The 22974-nt window shown below is 43.9% G+C and overlaps 1 protein-coding gene across 1 annotated transcript; it reads right to left on the reverse strand.

Annotated features, from left to right (window-relative positions):
- Nucleotides 1–4703: 4703 nt before the first annotated feature.
- Nucleotides 4704–6763, reverse strand: LOC124221120 (UDP-glycosyltransferase UGT5-like). The gene is made up of 5 exons (XM_046630805.2): nucleotides 6292–6763; nucleotides 5833–6203; nucleotides 5526–5748; nucleotides 5223–5442; nucleotides 4704–5152 (listed from the first exon to the last, which is right to left on the reverse strand). Exons 1-5 carry the CDS (start codon nucleotides 6761–6763, stop codon nucleotides 4855–4857), a joined length of 1584 nt encoding a protein of 527 aa, XP_046486761.1. The 3' UTR covers nucleotides 4704–4854.
- Between the last annotated feature and the right edge of the window lie 16211 nt (nucleotides 6764–22974).

Below are 22974 nucleotides of genomic sequence, written 5' to 3' on the forward strand. Positions count from 1 at the left end.
CATAGAATTCTGAAGCCGGGTTGACATCGGGAAAGTTTTAGCGCGCAAGCTTCTGCACCCCCGATTCCACGAATATCGCCATGCTACGGATATGCGTCGGACCGGAAAACGGCGATAAAAAATGAGCGTAAAGATAAAGTTTTATTCCGCGTAGGAATGTCTTCCCGACGAGATCTAACTCGAAGTCCGTGACACCGGTGAATTATCACGCCACCAGACACACTCGAGAAATGCGAGGGACGTAGTATTGACGGAATTTCAATTATCCTTTATTCGAGACACTCGTAAGCTAGATATCCCGAACCACGCGACGTCGATCAGATCCGTCTTCTTCGCCTTACAGCCGCCTTTATCAAACGTTGATCGAAAAGATCTTCGCATTCTTGACTACGGTAGATCTAACGTGGTGAGAAAGCGCGGTTCTAGTTTTCGTTGGTAAAAATGACATGTTTCAGGCAGAGGGGGAAATATGGCCGGTGTTACGCGCGCTGAATTTGTCCCGTTTCGAAACAATTCGGACACCGTGAGATTCCGGTTTTATTAAATTTCGGGCAGGATATTACGGAGGCGCAATTAGTTCCAACTTATCTCCCTTTAATGCTCTTGAACCCCGGAATCCCCCGGAGGGTGCACCCCGCGTTTTCAGCATATCGATTAACACCCAATCCATAAATAGAACTACCCAACTTGGCATTTCGTACAAAATTCACGACCTGCGTTATCGACTACTCCTCAGACTTTGCCCGGTCACACCAACGAATTACTGATTTTACTTCCTCGGTGGCTCTCATTGCCGAACTGCCGTTAACGCCAAGTAGCCGACACGGCGAATAAGGCGGGTACTGATTGAAAATCGACTTTCAAGTGGAGAAAAATGGGAAAGACAGAAACAGAAACGGAAGAGAACCCTCAACGAATTAACGCTACGTGGCAGCGTATTCGTACCGGAAACTCCGTGGTTTCAAAGGACTTTTGATTGCACTCGGTATCTCGTCAATTTCAATCACCCGCGCTTGTGTCGGTCATTTATTAGATGCGTGTAATTTTCCATTCATGACGGTATAAAAGCATAGAAATTTTTAATCACAGGTATTCCAATCAGATCAGTTGATATGTTGAAACGTATCGGAGGCCAGCAATGGAAAATGTTGCTTCTTTAAACTGCGGAAGATTGCTTAATAGCTATAAATGAAATTTCACTGCTTTTTGGTTTAAACATATGCACGCGCCTGTACACGTTTATTCTAAAGGATTGCCGAGTGTCGGCCAAGCAGGGATTCCCGAGAATGGCAAGAAACCGAGCCAAAGCGGATTTTGATTAAAACACTCAGACACTGGGAAAGAGTGTATAAATATCATTTGACAAATACACGTCACGATGCAGCCAGCTCTCGCCCTCTCGCTCTCTTTGCTGCAAGCAAGTATTACCTACCTTCATCTGCCCGGGTGCATTTTACTCCACGCACATATTCTATTTCACATTGTGATAATATTTACCTTTGCATTAACGGGATAGAAATATACATTTACAATTTGCTGATTATACACTGCGTTGATGGAGATTCGAGGTATAAAATGGCGAGAGAGGTTTACCTTGGTTGAAAGCAGAAAAATATAGAGCTTTTCTTTCCTATCGCGGAAGCGTATAAAACCGTGCTTTAATTATGCTGCACTGTCAACGTTGTAATTATTATTTATATGATTTCGGGCGGCGATATTTATCTGCATTTCTTGCCCAGAGACCGAGAGTTACGCGGCCCGAGTGTGCTGCTACGATGTTTCAGGGGAATGAAACGTCGAGGAAAAAGTTAATCTACTTTATTTGTTGCAGCGCGTGTCGTTGCCCTTATATATACAACTTCGGATAGAGTAATACTCGCGTTAACAGCCGTGCGAAATATATATCCGGAGAGGAGTAGAGGGAACTCTGGTAAGACGGAGCACAAATTTAGGGTCACAATTTCGCTCGTTTTCAGCGAGGATAATGCACAGGGATGAATAGCGCGGACGGAAATGTGATAAAAAAGCAGCCATATTCTAGGCTCCGAGAATTGAATATCCTCGATATTGTTTTCCGGGCTGTTCGCTCATGCAAGAGCGAAAACTTCTCAATTGAATTTCCCGGTCGTAGGCACAATGATAGTATTTATACAACGTTCACCTAACCTAGGGAGCCTCACCCCTTGAGTAACGAGTCTAGAGAGCTGGGCTAGACCGTCTCACCCCACAATTTCCCTATTTTTTTTTGCAGTTTTGCTTTCCTTCGCCACGCAGCGTGCCCGAGGAGATATCAAAATAATTGAAAAAGTTTAAATAGACTTCAATGTTATTCATTTATTTTACGCACAATGAGCTTTCCCCTTTTTATTTTCATCCCTCTTGACATTTTTTTTTCACACGTTGAATTTGAAAACTTTTCCAGAAGCTTTAAGGATTTCTCTTCATAAATATTAATCTCTTTAATTATGTACATGGGCAGTGAGTTTATTACAATACACATACAGGAAAAAAAGACACCCACACGCGCGCACACTTGAATACGAATATCTTCATATCGTTACCGTTACGTCTGATGTTTCTTGTGTATATTCGATCCAGTTCGCGTATCATAAAAATTATTCCTTTTTGTCACAGAAAACAGACAAGTATAATCGATTCGCTGAGAAACGGAGAAGCGGAGCGATGCGGAGAACCCCGTTAGTGAACTCCAGTTTTATTAATAATGCCCTCTATTCGACATTATCAAGTTACGGTCCGCAAACAACCGCGTTCCTAAGTTTCCTTTACACGCCGCACGAACAAGCCTCGTTAAGGAATTTCTGCTGTTCAAACTCAAAGCGAAGACTAATCCTGCGATAAATCACTTCAATTGAGTTGGAAATTAACCCTGAGCCATTGATTTTCAGCTGTCATTGATTATCATTAATTAATCGATCGTGTTGAGCTGGTCTACAGGCTCAATTGCTCCCGAAATAATCGGGAGATATTCGAGCCGCGAATCATCCCTGTTATTATAGCTGCCCTATCCCCTCGGATGAAATAAAACGAGGCATCGAGATGGATAGATTCACGATTTTTTCTCCTTACGGTTATGATTATTATTATTACTATATCATTATCATCGGGCCAATATGGCTGCAGACGACAAATCAATAATTGTTTATGTGGAATACGAATAATATGGCTGCTGTCTTTGTACGGAATTGTTGAAAAGAAAAAATCGTACCAGGAAATAAAGGGAAGAAAAATGATAGCAAAAAGGCGAAAACTATCTTGCTGGAGCGCATCGATGCTTTCGATATCGTTACTTTTTACCGTCACCGGTGCATGAATGTTACGCGAACCTGCATGTATCAGGGCTTATACGGGGCGTATTGGCACTCTGGTACTTTTGCATTTTATACTTTAGAGCCTTGGCTCGAAGGCATGAGTAGCGAGAGAAATCGCGACGGGACTCCATGCTGTCTGCGCCTGCAAAGCAGCAGATTTCTGAGCCAGCTGTTAGTCTGATCTCGACGAAAGCCAGCGAGCCATAAGCCACGCCAGCAGCAACGAACCCCCGGCGAGTCGATTATTCTTTCCGTGTTGTAGCGTCTTTTTAGTAGTGCATTAAAAGCAGGCTGCTCTTTATATCTCCCTCTTTTATGGACGATAATGTTGGGCAATCTCACCTAACGCCCTTTCCCCGCTTCGTTCTCCGGCTTTCAAGGGCTGAGAAGCGCCCTGCTGCCGGTGTATTTTTCATCCCGTTTCTCTCCTCGGATTCCGTATTCACCGAGGCCAAGGCAGGCCAGTAGAATCGAGGGTCTGGGGTGGGATTTATCATTCAAGAATTATCAAATTCTGATCTTAAAAAACTTTGCGGGATAATCAATTGATTCCGCAGTTCATCAACTCGGAAAATCCGCGGTCGAATCATTTCGCGGGCTGATAAATTGCTCGCCATATTTTTACACTGCACACCTGTCTTAGAACTTTCCTTCCCAAGGTATAAAAACTTTTATCAATCGAGAAGTCGTGCGTTCCGAGGTATACACCGAAAGTCACCCCGGCATTCGAACGAACGAACCCGACTTCCTCATATCCGAACTTCTCTACACGATTTCATTCGACGACTCAAAACTTTTCAATCTTCCATTCAAAAATTCATTCGCCAGAGTTTCCAGCCCATACATCAACCAATGACAGAAACTACTTGTGGTGAACGACGTTTTTTTAGTTTCTTTTGCCTTGTACGTAAAATTGTTTTCAGATAATTCTGATAACTGGTAACCATTCGCGACCGTATCGAATTAATGGCACATTACATACGTTTTTCCATTTGATCGGCGTTACAACTGTCTGGTACTGTGTGTGTTTCTAATCTAGGCGCGTTCTGCTTCGCCGAGTAAAATCGTGGCTGACTGGCTGCGCCTGAGGGCAAAGACAGCTCAGAGAGGTCGGAAGCTTGCGTTTCTAGCGAGGTCAGTACTACACCCCAGAGGCGGTTAAACTTCGTGCCAGCCGCCGAGTGAGGGTCTCCTGGGCCTGAAGGCTCTGAGCACGTTATGTAACTGTTTCAAAACGCATGATCACGTACTGCCCGACGTTTTCCGACCACGCGTTGAATATGCAGAGTCGCGAAATGAACAACAGAGTGGAAGTATAAAGAACGTGTATTTACATAAATAATATTACCACTTCCCTTCAATTATTTGTACAATTTTTGACCGTCCATTGCAAAGTCAGGGGAAGAGCTGAAACTTGGTGTTTTCTTCACTTACTTAGCGCTGGAGTTGCTTAGGTTAGCGGATCGACCGATTGTGAGGTGAATTGATTACTTTCGTCATTATTTGGCGCACTGCGTGTGCGTCATCAGTGCATCTTCTTCTTTGCATCGAGAAATTGCAGGGAACAGCCGTGTCCGAGCTTCACTAGTAATCGATACAACATTACCAGCGCAAGGAAGATCGATATGGAAGACGAGGCGGATATGAAGGCGATTATGTCCATGTCCTGGCGTTGGTACCATGGCTCGTCAGCTGAGCTTGAGTGCAGATGCGGCGCACCTCTGTTGCGTATAACGTACTCGGTCCACCAGATCGCGTTCTCCAGGGGATCATGTGGTTTTTCTTCGAGCAATGACCGCAGTCTCAGCATCTTCTGCTTATAGCTGAAACGTAGACGCAGATAAGCCAGTTGTTCGCCAATCTATTAACAAAGTCGAGAAGAATAATGATCACCTGCTGTCGAGTGCAATCGCGTGAATTGCTTCCAGCAGACTCTGCCGAGCAATTCTCGTGATTTCCAGTCTCCTGGCAACGCCGAGGGACACCATTTTGTCCACTTGCATATCCTGGTCGGCGAACACCGGCAACCCGATCAGCGGGACGCCGTGATGAATCGCTTCTTCTGTGCTCTGAAGTCCTCCTTGGTATATAAAAACCTTCAGATTCGAGTGGGCTGAAAAGTGGAAGATAGAATGTTGAGAGGTCATGTAACCCCGATAGTCAGCAATTTTTGATGACCAGGCTTAGGGTGATTACCGAGAATAGCCTGTTGCGGTGTCCACTTCAGGATCAGGACGTTGTCCGGCTTGTTGGGGAAGACATTGTCCTCGAATTTCCAAATCACCTTGTATGGCAGGGCCGAAAACGCGGCCACAAATTCGGCCCGTGTCTCGTTCGATAACATCTTGCTCTCGACGTTTGATCCAAGACTCATGTATATGAATCCTTGGGTTGCATCGTCCAGAATTTCTTGAAGATCCTATGAGTATACAGAACACGGCATAATTACTAACAATCGAAAAAGTCATCAGTTCCGTCACATCTGATTCTTCAACGAACAAACCTTTGGCAGCCGCTCAGTGCATTTCACGATATGAAAACCGCCAATTTCAACCACGCCTGGCACATTTGGCCTGGCAAATGAAATCGGCCCTTGTTGATTGACGAAAAAGAGACTGATGTTTTTCTCGATATCAGCGAGACTTGGAATGTTGTCTCCAAGGTACTTCTGGGCGATTGCCTCTTGCGCTGGCATGTAGACCATTCTGTAGAAATAGAGATACCTACACATCCGTATGAAGTTATTTAACCTCTGCCAAAACGTCGATGCTGAGTCTATATTATTTTGGAATTCCCAGGTCGACGGATGAGAAGGCAGTATTGGATTTCCGATCGAATAGTGATTGCTTATCGACAAGCCAAGGCTACTCACGCCTGGAAGAAATTTGCACAGTGCATCACATCCTTGATGAAAATGCTCGCTAAGTTTTACAAGATTCAATAGACTGAATCGACTACTCACCGATAATTGGGACGTTAAATCGTGGCGCCAGCGCCAATATTGCCGGCCAATACAATGGCTCGACGATCAAAACATCAAACTTCTCATTGTTGTTCAGAGCGTACAGTTTTCTCATCTCTGGATGGCCTAGTATGACGTTCATGTAGGTATACATATTACCTGCAGCTCCCTGGAGCATGCTTAACCAGTCCATGAAACGGGAATCAACGAGGTTTCGCTGTTTCTTTATGGTGTAAAGTTCACTTAAGTCTATCTCCGTGTAGTTTTTGAGGTTCGGATCGTTCACTGGGTTTGGAGTAGCAATAACGAGCTCGTGGCCTCGCTTGTTCAGCGCCAACGTTAATCCTCGAAAAACAATCTGATGACTGATCGACGTTGTCGGAAATACGCCCAATATTCTGGCTCCATTTCCTCCCTCAAACGCGAGGACGGACACGAATATAGCGGAAATAATAAAACGAACTTGTGTCATCTTCAAACTCTCAAAACCACGCTCTACGACCGACTATTTGATGAAACGGCCCAAGCGCTCGTATTTACGTGGTCTTTATCGCCGTAGTACAACTGAGGATGACACGGCAGCTACGCTGCGTTTTAGTGAACGGTGAACTCGTTACGCTATCTCGGCAAGTATTCAAAGTCCCACATTTGAGTCAGGATGATGGTTGCCACAGAGGTCAACAATGACATTGTCTTTCTTGCGGTTATCTTCCTATATAGATTGTTGTTGGCTCATTGTGAGTTGCAGCATAAGTCATGATTTGATGCAAGTGAGTAGGTCGTCGCCCTCAAATATGGTCAAATAATACGCTCTGAGATCGCAAATATGGAAACCGGTTTTCTGTTAATTTTTATCTTTCAACTTCAAAGTGACCATTCATTGGAAGCACTGTCATTGTGGTTGGTTATAATCCTTTGATTATTTATCACTGTACAATGTACCGCTGCAGATAAGCCGGATATTATATTACGTAGCAGAAGCTTGCTTCGAAGTGAATTCATCATTACAACTTTCGCTTTTTCTCGACAAAGCAAAATCAGCTTTCCAATACAGTTGAAACATGGATGAGACTTGTCGTGTGGAGGTGTCAAATCTGCCGGAGGATATGATTTTTATTAAGCCCGTGTCCGATTATTGATTAGCTCGCATGCAAAGTGACTGCGCAATTGTAGCAAGTGTTCTTTACTTCCAAGTATATTAATACTTTGAGCATTGAATAATTGGGGTATGAAAAGAATGTGATCGAATAATTTGTCACCCGCAAACCGGCGATGATAACGGTAATGTGTCTCATTAGTTGCAGCTAATGAAAATTCCACTATAATAATAATAATAATAATAATTAATAGCGGTTGGTTGTTCGGCTCTAATGCGGGTGAAGCATTTGTGAAAAGTGAAGAATACTCCGGGATAATATTTTCGAACATTTGGTCAGCGTTGCGACATCGCGGCAGCGCAAACGCAAGCATCAGAATGGCTTCGCAGAACTTGTAATTAAATGCCCGATAAAAGCCCCATTACATTCCACGAGATCGGTTTCATAAAATCTCTAATTACTCTTTCTCCTCCCCTCTTTTCACCGTGCCTCCCTCGACCAATTCCTTTTCCCTCGGAGGGAATCCTCGAAGGAAAGAGAGCAGAGAAGTCGACCTCGGCAACCGAATCCCGATAAATACCTCGGTTATTATCGTTGCCTCGGAAAGAGTTTTGATCGCCTTTGAATAGACGGAACATGAATGAGAGATAGAGCCTGCTATGAGGTAAATTATACGCGGACAACAAATTCAGACAAAACTGCAGCATGAACAATCTGGAAGTGTAAAAATTTGGCATTCGCAGCCCGATGGAAATTCAATGTTATTCCAAAATAAACCGCATTTAGATATTGATCCTTGATTTATTCTCAAATTATGTGGCGAATTGGTTTCAACTAATACCTCAACCCAGGCAATCACACCTCATTCAAATATGGCATCCCATGATTTGTCAACTTATTCCTTCGGGATTCGGAATGAACATTTTTTTAGCGTGGAAAAATTACTGCTCCCCCGAAACTTCGTGATCTGTAAACGTCAAGAAATGTATGCATTTCATTTCTACAATTGTATTTTGATATTGAAAATAATTTCCCAGCATTTGCAAAAACCGTGTAAATTTCCATGATTTTCATTATGACCCCATTTATATAACATTTGGCCTACCTTGAATCGACATCGAAGCCAAAAAAAAAGAAACTCCACGAAATAATTAATGTCATTGAGATGACATAATTTTTTTTTTTTAGCTGTAACTAAAACACTTAATTACCTACGTGAACTGATTTTATCGTGAGCTCCGTTACGTGAAAATGTCATGGATAATGCATTGTCCCTCTTTTGCATATTTCTCAACCTAAAGTCTTTCACACGGCGCTGGCTTTTTAACGTTAAAAAGCCATTTTGAACGAAGGGTTGTTTTCTTCATTTACTTATTCTGTTTCGAAAGTCACCCTTTTCATCTCGGTTAAAGTGAATGTCTACCTCCGTTATACATCATACACGTGCGGCAAATTATAAATCTATAAATTCTACATGAATTTTATATTTTGGACCGAAATTTTCATTTTCGAGGTGTAACATCAAGACCGCAGATTGCTTCTTTCACATTGGCGCTGCAGAGTCGATTATCAGGCCCGTCGAGTGTCGGTCCAGCTGTATGCAATTATTTTCGATGATCTAAATATGTACGGAATGCTAATTATTACTGCCGAAAATTAGAGCCGTGGTCTCGACATCCATTTGGGTTCATGAATCGAACCATCGTGCAATACGTTTACGGGATTTTATATGTATTCGTGTACATTGAGCTCATTAATTAGAGTAACAGCCAAATTCCAAACATTCGATTGGCCCACGGAGATAGATTGAAAACTGTGAATTTTTGAAATTCTGATATGTGTTGCGGGCTTGAGAGAAAACAAAATTGAATTTTTCCACGCCGGGTTATATTATTTATCCCAAGTCTCGTTTATTCGGCGGCGCATGATTTCGCGCCACAGGGAGGTGATAAAAATGAAACTGGAAGGTGAACTCGCACGGTTATATGACCCTTTTTCTAACTCGGAAGTAAGACGACGTACGTGGGTGGCTCGGGCTATAGATCTAAATAAGTTACAAGCTCGCAGGAATTTACTGCAGAAGATGGTTTTTGAAACGAAGTTTCAAGGCGCACGTGACCTCGGCTACGTGGCTTTGTATTAACGCAAAGTAAGGAGGGTACTTCCGTCTTCAAAAGCTGACTTTATTGGTGCGAGCGGTGGTTTCTTCTACGCTTTCGTTTGGGGATGGGGGTGGGGGTTAAAAACAATAAAATTAAATTGTTTTGTCCGTTTTCTTTTCGCTGCGCCGCTGAGAGTTTTTAATCGAATTTTAATAGCCGTACAATAAGCAGACCTGCTGAGTGGCGCCCAAGCCAAAGTTATATATGTAAGCTTTCACAATTCAGCTTGCGAAAATTTCATTTATAACCGAGCGTATAATAACTTGAGCTGAAAAGTTCCCCGGCAGAAAAGAAGAAGAATGTATTGTTATATACTCCGCTGTAACAGTGTCGAGGCGGATGGATAGTAAAGTTTTGTGATCCGCTTTTCGCGGAAAAAAATATTACGCCTATCCCGTGCGCCAGGCTTCCTTCCGGCTTACGAGATTTTTGGACGGGCCGAAAGTTTTTATTCTCATTAATTAGAGAATCTCAGGGATTCGCCCGCGCTAGCGGTAGTATTCTTTGGTTTGCTTCGTTGGAACCAACCGCAACTTCGCCTTTACCTACATTCCGCGCTCGGAAAGATAAGGTATACTCGTACATTATAATATTATCCAACATTATAATGTGTTATCTTTTGATTATAGGCATGGGTACGTAATGCGCTTGGAAACGAGATAGCAGAAGCACTCTCAAAGCGAAGCATGAAGGAATATAAACGAAACGGTAAAAAAAAAAGAGTCGTCTGGTATGGAGAACTTTTCATTCTCGGGCTGGTGATCACACAGTTGGGACTGCTTGCTTTGACAATCGCGCGCAGAAGCGTAGAGATTCTTCTTCAAGTAATCCGGAGTAACGGAGGAAATTCCGGAGACAGACCCGACTCCACGTGGATGTCTTCTGTCATATTCGTCGAAGTAAACCATTCTTTTCGAAAGCCCTGACAAAATCACGGCGATCTCTTCTCTCGAATCAACTTTTCGCCTCTCTTACTTCAGTCTCGACTCTCGTTCCTTCTGTCTTCTTCATTCTTACTCATGGTTATACAGCCGGTGCAGCGAACCTCCTATTCACTCGCTCAGATCGAAAACTGGGGAAGTTTTATTCCTTCATTAGTCACATCAACCTGAGAAGGATTCAATCCTTCGGCTGCAATCTTCGCGTGAGCTCAAGCACCGATCGAGCTGAAATGCAATCAATTTTTCTTTGGATTTTCATTAGTTAACTGGCGGAGGTTTCCGTATTATACGAGATGGTAGAGCTTACTCGTTAGTCACTGGAGACACACAGAGAAGTTGAGAGATAGGAAGAGAGAGAGAGAGAGAGAGAGAGAGAGGAAGAGGGTGAGCCAGAAGAAGATCGACTGACCGAGAGGTTGAGATCAAGAGAGAATGAGGCATCGCTGATCAGTAATTCATCTCGTTCTCGTCTTACGAACTTGATGGAAATATTCAGATTGCCATTATGATATCCATCTCGTCTACCTCGTTCGTCACGATTCGTTTTCGACAAAGTTCACTCGTCACAATTTTAGGTAGCATGTTTTTGTAACGCGAATCTTTGAACAATAAAATACGCTAAATGTTTTACTCCACCACTGAATCCGAACTTGGCCGGCAATTACTTGCGAGTCCATTTTTTCCACAAAAATCAATATTCTGCATTCATTCGAAGAAGATTACATTTATCCCTATAAATACTCCCAAGTCACGTCTATTCGCCATGAGTCTTCTTCGCGTTAAGTGCAGGTGGGTGAAATGATTTTCGCAGAGTTTGCCGAGCGCCAGCTGCGTCGTCACGCTGCAATATTCGAGCTTTATCCAAGAGTAGCCTGATCGGTTTTACGCTCGTGTTTCTTTTTCTTTTCATCCTCAAGTTCTTTTTATCGCGAATTCCTCGCGCTGCTCATCTCTGCGTAACCTCGTTCATGTAATTGGAATTCTCCCGGAAAAGGTAATAAATCCAAAAGAAATGAACGAATTAATTTTTGAAAAAGCTGGTCAATGCCGTGGGTAAGACTCGCATCGCAGTCGTTGAAATAAAAATGTAAATTGTTGCAGAGGCACTATAAAGATAGCTTCCGTGGTTCGCATTCGTCCGGGACAGGCGGGAAAGCCACGAGCGAGAGACGAGGGACGGACACGGGTCTCGTTCTGGTAATTCGGTTTGAAATGCAGATGAGGATTTGATGGCACGTCTCTCATTAGCCGTGCCGACCCTTTGAGGAATTCTTCGGTCTGCCTTCCGGTCGAGCCGAACACCCGAAACTCGGAATACTTTTACGCACTCTCATTTCATTGTCACTCCACCTGACGAGAATGACAAATGGGCTCGGAATTGGCCGGCTCATGTTGGAATTTTAATTGGCTCGTTGGGGCTGCCGAAAGTTCGAGTTCCCGCTACGGTTGTACGCTTCTTTCGATTTTTGCAAAAATCGTTTTCTTGCGCGAGAAGCTTGTGGAAGAGGGTGAAAAACTTTCGCGAAACGAGCCTCGGCCTCACTTCGCGAGACCGATTGGATCGCCCGGCCTGAAAAAAAAAAAACGGAACTATGAATATTCCATTCTGCGGTTTGGTCAAATCTCTGCGACGAAATTGAATGCGTTGATTTCGAGATAAAATTTCCTCGACAAAAGCCCTGCGGTTGATTGCAGAAGTGTTTTGAATATTTGATACAATTTTTGCAATGCACGTACTGCATCTGTCGGAAGACTGAGAGGGAGAAAGACGCTTCGTTAGCTTTTACGGAATTAAATTTTGTGATTTGTAACGAGTCGTGTATCCGCGGAGCTAGGTGACTGTGCAATGAAACCTCCCGGCCATTTTGTGGCGCACGTAGGCTGCACGCGAATATCAAGCCCTGCAATATTCGGTCGGAACATTTTCATCCCGATAAACACCCACTCGAGGATCGGTAATGACAGAGTTCAATTTTCCATCGATTTTCCATACGTCGAATTGGCGGCTAACGACGCTGGTTGATGTATTGATTATTCGTCGTTGTGTATGAACGGAACGGAAAGGCTGAATGACGCGAGTATGAAAACGGCTGAAATGTAAAAACGCTGACGTGTATAATGAAAGCTTTGACGCCTAACCGAAACCTGTGATTTTAGTTTTCCCTTTTTCGCAATACCGATATTCAAAGTTATTCCGAAAACCACCTCGGTGTAATGGAAGGTGTTGCTGCGCCATGCTTTGGTGGCTCGGCGACGTTCGAAGAAGCTGAATTTTTTAGCTCGCGACAAATCAAATCAATTTCCCCGACATTTCTCGAGAACAAGGCTGAGAGGAAGAACGGGAATGTTATTCTGGAATATGAACTCCAAGCTTATTAATCATTCTATACAGGAGGCTGCGTATTATTATAAATTTTGTCACAACACGCACGGCGTTTTAATTTTCTTTGCTAAACTATGTATAATATTTTGTACAGTACAAATATGTGCCTGCGTTTGATCATTGAAGTACACGAATATAATCACTCGCGATATTCAACTTGTATCACTGCGATACTTCCGACAACCTTAGAGTTCGCAAATCATGACTTCTGTCCACCTGAATTTATGTCAACGTACAAAGCAAACAGTACATATTTATAAATATGCTGAATGTTTAACGCAAACTTTGTAAAATGTATCGATTACGTACCTATGTAACAGGTCAACATTTATTTTTCAGTACTTATAATTCCGAATGGAATTCCGTGTTTATTTAGGTCGACAACGTCCAACTATCAATTAGCTGGTACCAAAACCGTTTCATCATTCAGAGCGAATGCGTTTCTCACGTTTCTGTTACATTGGATTAAGATTCTCACTTTACTCCACTTACATTTGTACTAGAAAAAAACCCGTTGGTCAGCTGATTTGGAAATATAAAGGGACAGATTTTGGCGGTGATTCTTCGCCAAATTCTTTTAACGAGACTGTAAACATAGATATATAATCAGAGATACAAATATAAATATGGAACTAGGGTGGTATAAATACCGGCTAATGACGACCACGGAACGTCGACGGCTCCTAGAGCGACGCTTTAACTTTGAAGGAATTTTCTCCACTCCTGGCAATGGCGGAGAAGCAGTCGTTTCGTCCTGGCGAAGTTGGAGCCGGAGGATGGGGGTGAGTTCCCGAGGAAGAACTAGCGATTTCCATTCCTAAGAAAGTTTAATCACGGGGTTTAATTAAACGTGGTTGAAAAAAAAAAAAACTACCGAACCCGCTACTCTATAACCCACATTGTTCATCAGGCCACGGATCTGTGACTTCACGACGCCTAATTATAACCGCTCAGCAATATTATACCTATGAGTTGACTGAAATTTTAGAGTACCCGAGACGCACATTGACGTCTTTTTCGAATTTCGGCGAGTTCGCAGGTTTCAGAGAAACGTGACGCCGAAATTTAATTAACGGAAACATCGTCCCGCCCGGTGGTATACTGACATTGACGACGACACTTTATTAGAACCTGATCCAAGGCATTTACTCATAATCTTCAGAATCTTGCCAACGAGATCTGGCTCACGAGATTTATCGTGATATACTTGGGCCCGGGGATATCATTTGACGATAATTATTATTGTCAAGTGCCGTCGCTGCTTACACGAGAAAAATTTTAATTTCCATGGAATTCATTGATTATTGTTTTATTCTGCGAATCGTATAGAAAATTTACATTTCAAATGTGAAGTCGTGATATACATTAACAATGGAGCAGAAAACTGTGAGTGTGAAATTTTACGATATAAGGGACGATAATCTGCATGTAGAGAAGCCCGCACTTAAATATGAATCTGGAATCGATCGGCTGACATATACGCGGGTTTGTTAGTAAAAATTTTAGATCTCGTGGATGGCAATATATTGTACGAAATTGGTGCTTCGTGCGATACAGTCGAGTGGTCCGGGCACGTCGGTTCAGAAAGCCAGGAAGAAATAGATACAGCAGGTTCAGCGTACGCATATCACACATCTACTCACATGAATTGTAAGCGATGAGGCACCGTGTTATTTTGTCAACGCACCAAGGCTGCAGTTAGTAAAAATCATCAATTGTGTCTCCCTCGCGTCGATTTGGTCATCTGAAAAGGAAAAATTATCAGAAAATTAAGTACATAGAAATGGAGGGTGAAATTCGATTGGAGTAATCCATGGCAATCAACTCGCTGATCATCAACTCTGCGCGGTTACCATCTTCGCACCTTGCCAAGCACCACACGTTGATAATTGCTACGTGTTCAACTGTTTAGAAATAACCTGCCACTTTATTGTTACACCGTCGAGTTGGTACAATATGGCGGCAATTAGACGACCAGTGCATGGAGCCACGTGCTATGTGGTTGACAGTAGAAAGCGGAAGGAAGCCTAAGAATACCTCGGCGATGGCACTTTTGTCCGAAGCACGTACTGGCAGGGCGTGGTACACAGGGGAGTGTAAATGGATGACGTGGGCGTCGGGAACTCCATCCCGTATGGAGTGGTAGCCGAGGGGAAAACGCGCCGAGCAAATAAGTGGCCCAGAACAGAATGCGTCTGACGTCTCGGTAATGGTGGAACAAAAGTTCACTGTTGGGCGAGGCTGTATAACCTGTTTGCCGGATCACCCAGGGCGCTCATCGAACCTCGAAGCTTTTCGACTGGGGCTGATGTCTCGACGTGAGTTATGACGGCCTCTGACGGAAGGAGCCTTCTCCTCGCCAGTGTTGTTTTACCCTGACCCACCAGATCTGAGGTCCCGGAATAACTCATATCACGCCATCTTTATTTCTCGGTAAATTGCTACAATTATAGGAACAAGTTGAAAACGAATTGAATCAAGCATTAGCCGTACGTTCAATAAGTCGCAATGCTCTTAGTTGAACTTGGTTTAGATTCAAAATCAGGCTCGTTTGCCCCCGACGCGAAACGAATAAGACAACACGATTTATCACGTCTTGTCAAAGTTTGAAGCGATTGGCGCGAGGAAATTATACCCCCTACAGATTGATCGTCCGTCGACAAAATCACGTCAAGTATTACGATCTGCAAAACCGTTTGACTTTTTCCTCTTCAATTTTCTTGCCTTTTTTCCTGCACCTAGTAAAAGCAGTATATATTTTAATCAGCGGTTCGAGTCTCACGAGTGGTGCAGATTAACTCGGCAAGATGATTGCTCCTACCGAGTGAATGATCTCGAAGCGAGAGTGGCCATCGTGATATTTACACGTAAGGTATGATATGGAAGGCGGGCACCCGCGGAAAGCTCTTTGAGAAGAGACTGACAATTAGGTGGGTCCACGATGCGTGGGATAAGGTTTTCCCTTCATCTGCTTAATGTATTCGTTGACGCAGATTTGAAAACCGGAGAGGAGGAGAGTCTATGGGGCGTAGTGCCAAAGGCTCCTTCGGGTTGGCACCAGCCGGTGGCCGAGTCATCCCGTGTCGAATTTTCCACTGGTTTGGGTTTGCGTTGCGGCCAACTGAGGAAGGATAAGGGTTCAGGCACTGGTACATGGTTAGCATGCTTCTACGCCGGCTGGTCCAGGGACATGTTTATTCAGTGCGTCGGTGGGAAGCCGAAGGAACTCGAGCCGCTGCAACTAGGTTATGCCGGAGAGAACGGCGAGGAGGAACGGGGGGGATATCGCCACCGGTAAATCATTATAATTATAATTTACGTCGCGCATCATACCATGTTAATTATCAAGCCACGGATTTTCCTGGGCCACGCAACACTACTCAACAAACTGGTGTATGTAGGATGGTCATCCGAGATTCACGAGACTTATGGGATCACCGTTTTTTCACCCTATATTTCATCGTACGATTAAATGGATCATCACGTTCCCATTTTCACAAATTGTTTGATCCCTTTTTTCTCCACCACTCGGCTTCACCTCGGGCAGAATTTTTTTTATCGGAAATGGCTGACCTGTTGAGGATGATGGTTACCGATAAATAAATGCAAAGCTTGAATTAGGATCGCGTACTATTGCTTTTCAGACGTGGTACTGTCAGCATAATCTGATCCGTGCGGATATTAACCTTTCGCCAGGTAAAAGGGTACGAAAAGAAGGCGAGGTGCTCGCTGAAGGGAAACTTCGAAAATTCCTTGGCCCTTGAGTTTCGTACAGGCAGAACGACTTTTGTAGGTATACACGGGGTATTCTAATGACAACTAGCTATAAATGGACTGAATGCCGAAAGGCTGCGTGCTCAACCTCCCGAGGGCTGTTCTATTTCGAAAAGCCACCCTTGGCCATGCCTGATCCTGTAACTGATTTACATCTACACAGATCACGTGTCTCCAAGGCGTGTCTCGGAAAATTTGCGTGTACACATAAACGTATACGGAGAAATTTCCTCAACAATTGTGGCTATATCAGTCCTCGGTAATTTGCCAAACAATAATTCCAGAGACGGGGTAACTCGACGGGACGAATCATCCCCCAAATCCTGCGTGCCCACGGTAGCAGTTTGCATGTCTAGGGACGTACCAGCCTGTGCCGTGCACCCTAAACGAGTCGGCTAAGCGGGTCCTCTTAATTATGACCACCTTATGCTGCGCAATAATCCGCGTGTATACACAACCGCTGGAGACACGAAACGGGAGTAAATTTTTCGAGATGACGTTTGTCGAGGGCGGTGATTTCGGGGCTTTTTACCGCCTGCGTGAATTTCTTCGACCAGCTTAGTAGAATTCGGAGAAGTCGATTCAGGGACCTACGGATCTACGGGGAAGTGAACGGAATCGGGTGCCAGGCAGAGAGATCGTGAAAAAAACTGTAAAAGTTTTCCAAGTAAAATAGGCGTGGCAGGGGCGAAACCTTGGGGTTCTGGGTAATGGCGGGGGGCAGGAAGGTTTTCCTACTTACCGCTGCCATCTGCCTTCGCAAACGTGGGACGGTCACGCAGCTCGTAATCCGACGAGCAATTTTACTTCTTACTCTAAAGTAGAGCGAGCGGCATGGCAGACCGTTGTGGCAATTTGTGAGCGAACCCTCGTCACTGCGAGGGGCGCGAGGAAGGGAGGGTGGCCCGGTACATTACAGTTAAGATAATTTTTAGAATCTTTTTACGTCGAGCCCTTTACAAGCTCCACTCTTGAATCGAGGGCGCTAAAATATCACGTGCTAAATACGTCAAGGGCAAAAGATTTTCCGACGTCGACGACGGTATCGCGAACCACCAGGAGGACTTACGGCCGTTCTCTCAACAGACTTGCAGGCTCAGCTTTTTATATGTCAACGCTCCTCGTCACTCTGAACAGATCCACGTCGCGTTCGTCATCACACAACAAGCGCATCGAAGATTGGGTGTCTTTATTTTGCGGGAGTTACGGAAGTGGTATAAAACTATGAGTTTCAATTAAGTCTTTACAAATGGCTTTGCGATACTGGTACTCAAGTGGAAGCTACGGAATGTGTCTTCCTCAGCCATGGTTACGGTGGTGCAATATCATTCCGAAAATGCATCAAATCTGGCAGGCTACAGGCCGTCATCGAGATTATTTCATTATACTTTGGATACCTTTCGCGCGCAATTGAGCAATCGATCGGGCGTTATCGCCAGTTGCAACCGAGTACCGTTTCATAACGATTGATTCATCACTCGCAGAATTATCGAATATGCATGATATTATATCGGAGTGGAACATCTGACAGACGCAATCCTCAGGCCGTTGGGACGTTCAGCACATTGTACTGGACGAAATTCATATAGAATCGCGGAGGACAGGTTTGCGCCCGTAATACCAGGGGAGGATGGGACGTCGCGATGCCGTTGCGAGATTCAGATCAGCCCCGGGAATCACGGAGAGAATGGTTGATAAAATGAGAATTGAATTCTCTAATCTGTCGGCTCATAGAGTTCGGAGGAGCTGAAGACAACCAGACAATTTGTATGCGGATTCGGGTTCATTGCTCCGCCCAACCGGAGGGGGAGGAACCAGCATGGACAGAGGGATCTCTGGGAACGGCACATGTCTGCCCGCAATTATATCAGTTGCATTCAACGAGATTCCGCGGTTGCATTTTCACAAGGAATTCCCCGGATGAGCTGGTGGAGCCGGGGAAACGCAATTCGGCATTACGGTGCTAATCTCGTATGCGCGATGCAGTTCCATTTCGTCCGTTCCTCTCCTCTCCTCTCCCTGCCGCTCCTCTCTCTCTCTCTCTCTCTCTCTCTCTCTCTCTCTTTGCCCATAACCTGTGAACAAAGTAAGAAAATAAGCGATAGTCAATAGGAACGAATTCTGACGACTCTTCCGCACCATTTTCGACGGCGAGCCGTGCACTCCGGGAAATTCTTCAGATCGAGGAGAGGCTACAGGCACTTGGGCTTGGCCCTCGCGATGTCAGTATCAATTACAGCTCAGCCTAACAATGCTTGATCGCGTGTCGATTCGGTTTACTCTAGTAATTGGTGGCTGTTTTGTTATAACGGCTGGGCATTAGGTGAGACTAGAACCCAGTATGGATTTTTCGTAAGAACCCGTTTATCATCAACGAATGGTCTCACGTTGCAGCTGGTTTTATACGAGAAAAAAGTGTGTTTGATTCACTATCAATTCCACTGGATCATATAAGACTTGTCATGTAAGCTGGAAAGCATTTACAAAACACGCTACGATATTCCCTTGGCCGATATTGGAACGTTTTTGCCCGCATACAGTTTCGCACAGTAGAGTTCGATTATTGAAACCCACGGCGTTCAACGGCAAATGGGAGTTGTGCAACCGCACGACACTGGAGCGGTGAAATATCAGCCTTTACGAACTGACTTGCGACACTTGAATCGCTGGAGGATGATCGAGTGATATGATCGCACCACATTACCTTATCGGGCACAGAGCGCGCCGATGATGGTCTTGAGCTATAACGACGTGGTTTCGAAGCAGCCAAGTCTTCGAATTTTTGCTACAGGGCGGGGTCGTTGTCATTGGCCAAGGAATCGCCATCACCGTTTGCGATTCAGTGTCACTCATACGCCGGAGCACTGGAGCAGCTGGGCGATTGCAGGGTATGACGTGACCGTAACGCGTATGCAATTTCTTCCATCAAATATAGGGGTCGATAGCATGTTGGCAACCTACCAGACGATCCCGGTCACAGATGTCAGGAAGAGAGCTAGGGTATGTATGCGCAGCATTTCCAGCCTTCCAGATACCACCGGTGGCTGCCGGTAGCATCTGTTTACACAGCAAGATCGAAAGAGCCGAGTCACTGACTGCGTAATCGTCTGTGTCATTGCTCACCTCTCTAATGTCGGATCTATCCAGCCAGCGGTGGAACCCTATTTCCATTTCAAGCTGGGATTTTTATTCATGTCAGTTCGTGCCGGGTGGTCGTACCAATCGTGCCTACGTACCTTCGATTTTTTCCGGATGGAGTCTTTCCTACTGAATGGAAAAAAAAACCCTACGAGTCTTCGTGCATTTTCACTTATGGAAACATTGGCTGGCCATGAGTTTTTTCAGTAAAAATGAATCAATGGTACCTATTTTGGATGAAGCAACACTTCGCCGTTTCGTGCCGTACACACCATGCGTTCCGCAATGTCGGCAGATTTTTTGAAATCGAATATCGTTGCCAAACAGTTCACCTTTCCGGCTGAGTTTTTCCCCCTTTTTATCTCTGTCTCTCTCTTTCTTGCGTTTTTGTTGTTTATTTTTATTTTTAGCCCCTCACGCCACACTTGACTAGTCGCTTTTACTTTCAAGCGAATTTCACTTTGTGAACCTAAAACCGGGTTTCACTTCCAACACTTGAATATTGGCTGCAAATTGACCGTGACCCGCGCTAATCGCGTGAAATCAATTGCCACGCCTAGAAACGCGCTTCTGAAACAGGCGAACCAATTCTAAGCTGTTAGGCTCGGTACATGATTCTCGGATCGTGGAAGGGAGATTGCATAATCACCTCTGAGCGAAGGAGACACAAGAGGAAGAGATAAAAACCGTTCAATGGTTGTGTCACCGTGACTTTTGATTGCGGGTCGGTGAGAAAATATTGAAACCCAAGTCATATTAGGTACGATTGCCTCATTTGGTACGTTCAATGGTTTGAAAATCTCACCGCGATCCCAAATTCGATTATGGTGGTAAATTTATTTCAGTTAGAATTCAGTGAAAAAATTATTTGCAGGGAAGTACCAAAACGAGGGTCACTTGTTCGGCTATAAATCTGACAAATTATATCCGGTTCATTAGCGACTCGGTTGTAGTTTGTCCCTTACATTGCTGAAAAATTTTAGCAGAATTTTGTCGAAATTCCGCGAGGAACCCCGCGCAAATTCCCCTCGTTCTACCGTTATGTAGATCATATATTTACGCTGTGAATTCGCGCTGATGCTGAGAAGCGGATCGGCAGTGGGCGGTGACAGGGCGGTCGAGATTTCGCGGGGATTTTGATAGATCGAACGTTCAAGATAATTCGTTTTACACTTCGGTTGAAATCCAATCTGCCTCCAAAAGAACGCGTGACGATGCGAAATTAGAAACCCCTTTCCAGCCCTCAAACCATTCCATCGACGAGCCGCGAATAGCGCGCCGCAATCGAATTACTATCAGTATCACGTCTACACCACATTCCACCAAATCGCGCCTTTATAGGTACCTTCAGCAATTTACACTCGCATACCGTTCTCCTTCTGTCTATATAGATTTTTACATCACTGAACGTTGCGGTGAAGCACGATATCGTCCAACTCTCCGAGCACTTATACAATAACGTATTGTCAGGAGAAGTTCTGTATCAAACGTTGTGTGCTGATGGAATGGACGCCGTATTATTAAGTTATCTTTACAGCTTTCCGGTACGGAAATATCACGGAGCCCTATCGTTGTGGCTTTAGCGTTGATCGGAAGTGAGTTGTATTTTGGAAACGGTTCGAGAATATTGGGTGTATGTTCCAGGGGATGGATCAGTCATCCGGCGGTATTCCGGAAACTGAAAACTTTGAAACCGAGTAAACGGGGACACGATAGCATCCTTGTGACTACAGATTCCGTCAATGATTCAATTCTAAAAAAATTATACGGAAATAATTGTCAGTTTTATTTACTGTTGTTTAGAGTTATTTAAATGCTTATGGCATTTGAATCGATGATACACGATCAGGCGGTTAAAATATTAAGTTTTCCGGAGATAATGAAACTGTATGCAGCCACCAGCAGTGAAAACTTTGACTTGATGATATTGGAGGATTTTTCTTTTCTGCGTTCACGTATCCAACCGAACAATTCGAAGTTCTTATCACTGCCAAGTGATGGTAGATGTTTGTCCGCAAAGCTATCAATGCTATCGGATTACTGTATGTTTTCCACGATGAAATTCATACGTTTTAACTGAGATTAATTGAACACATCGCAAGTGCGTGTTTGCACGTGATTGTGAAATATGGAATCGGCAATGCTATATTACCTTCTCATCCATCACATTGGAAAATGGACATCAAAGCTTGTGAATCGTGGATGCCATGGCAGCAGCTGGATAACTTCATGAAAGATCATCCCAACCTAAAGGTTTTCATATAGCAGGGTGGACTTCGGCTTACAGAAAAAAGAATTTCGCATGGTGTTCCTCTGACGGGAACACCGGTATCAGGTAATCTAGACACAAATGTCAAGAAAATTGTGTTAGTGTTAACGAGGACGATCTATTATCCTATATCTCTATATACATATATCTATATATATATATCTTTCTTAATATATATAAATCTCGTGTCACAATGTTTGTCCTCAATGGACTCCTAAACCACTTAACCGATTATAATAAAATACGCACACCATGTGCAGTTCGATCCAACTTGAGAGATAGGATAGTTTAAATCTCAAATTATAGTCGCAATTTTAATTTATTGCTAATTATTTGTCTGTTATTATTTGACAGTCACAATTATCTGTTAACTCCAAATGATTCTAACAGATGGCGATACCTTTCGACTGGGTTGAGTAAGTAATCAATAGATGACGCTGCTATGGTAAATCTACGAACGTGTCATATAAGCAGAGATGAGTACTCTGATATAAGCTACACTAGCAACCCATCCCGGCTTCGCACGGGCATATAATAATATAATAAAAGAAAATACACAATGTTTACAGTGAGTTTCTAGAAAAATAGCATTTATATTATTACTTAATATTATTATATGCCCGTGCGAAGCCGGGATGGGCTGCTAGTATTATTATATAGAAAACGAATGACGAATATGAAATGGCAAAAACCACGCAAATTACTGTTTGGAAAGTTAAAATGGCGTACTAAATGTATGAAAATGACATACCTGGTAGACGATTTGGTTTATATTCAAATAAAATGTACAACTATAATACAGTTTACACTCGGCTTAGATAATTTCAGATAAGCTCTGGTGGATCTGGGGTATTCGGTGCTCGTTGATAATCCGTTGTAACGAAAATTCACTGTCGATATCCCTTCCACCGCGTCGTTC

Source organism: Neodiprion pinetum, chromosome 6 (genome assembly GCF_021155775.2).
Source record: "Neodiprion pinetum isolate iyNeoPine1 chromosome 6, iyNeoPine1.2, whole genome shotgun sequence".
In the NCBI taxonomy this organism is placed as follows: Eukaryota; Metazoa; Arthropoda; class Insecta; order Hymenoptera; family Diprionidae; genus Neodiprion; species Neodiprion pinetum.

Excerpts from the sequence above, each read along its gene's own strand:
- LOC124221120 (XM_046630805.2), bottom strand. The coding sequence starts at position 6,763 with ATGACACAAGTTCGTTTTATTATTTCCGCTATATTCGTGTCCGTCCTC. Across the intron at positions 5,749-5,832 it reads GCACTGAGCGGCTGCCAAAG|GATCTTCAAGAAATTCTGGA; the intron begins GTTTGTTCGTTG and ends GTATACTCATAG. Across the intron at positions 5,443-5,525 it reads ACCGCAACAGGCTATTCTCG|CCCACTCGAATCTGAAGGTT; the intron begins GTAATCACCCTA and ends TCCACTTTTCAG.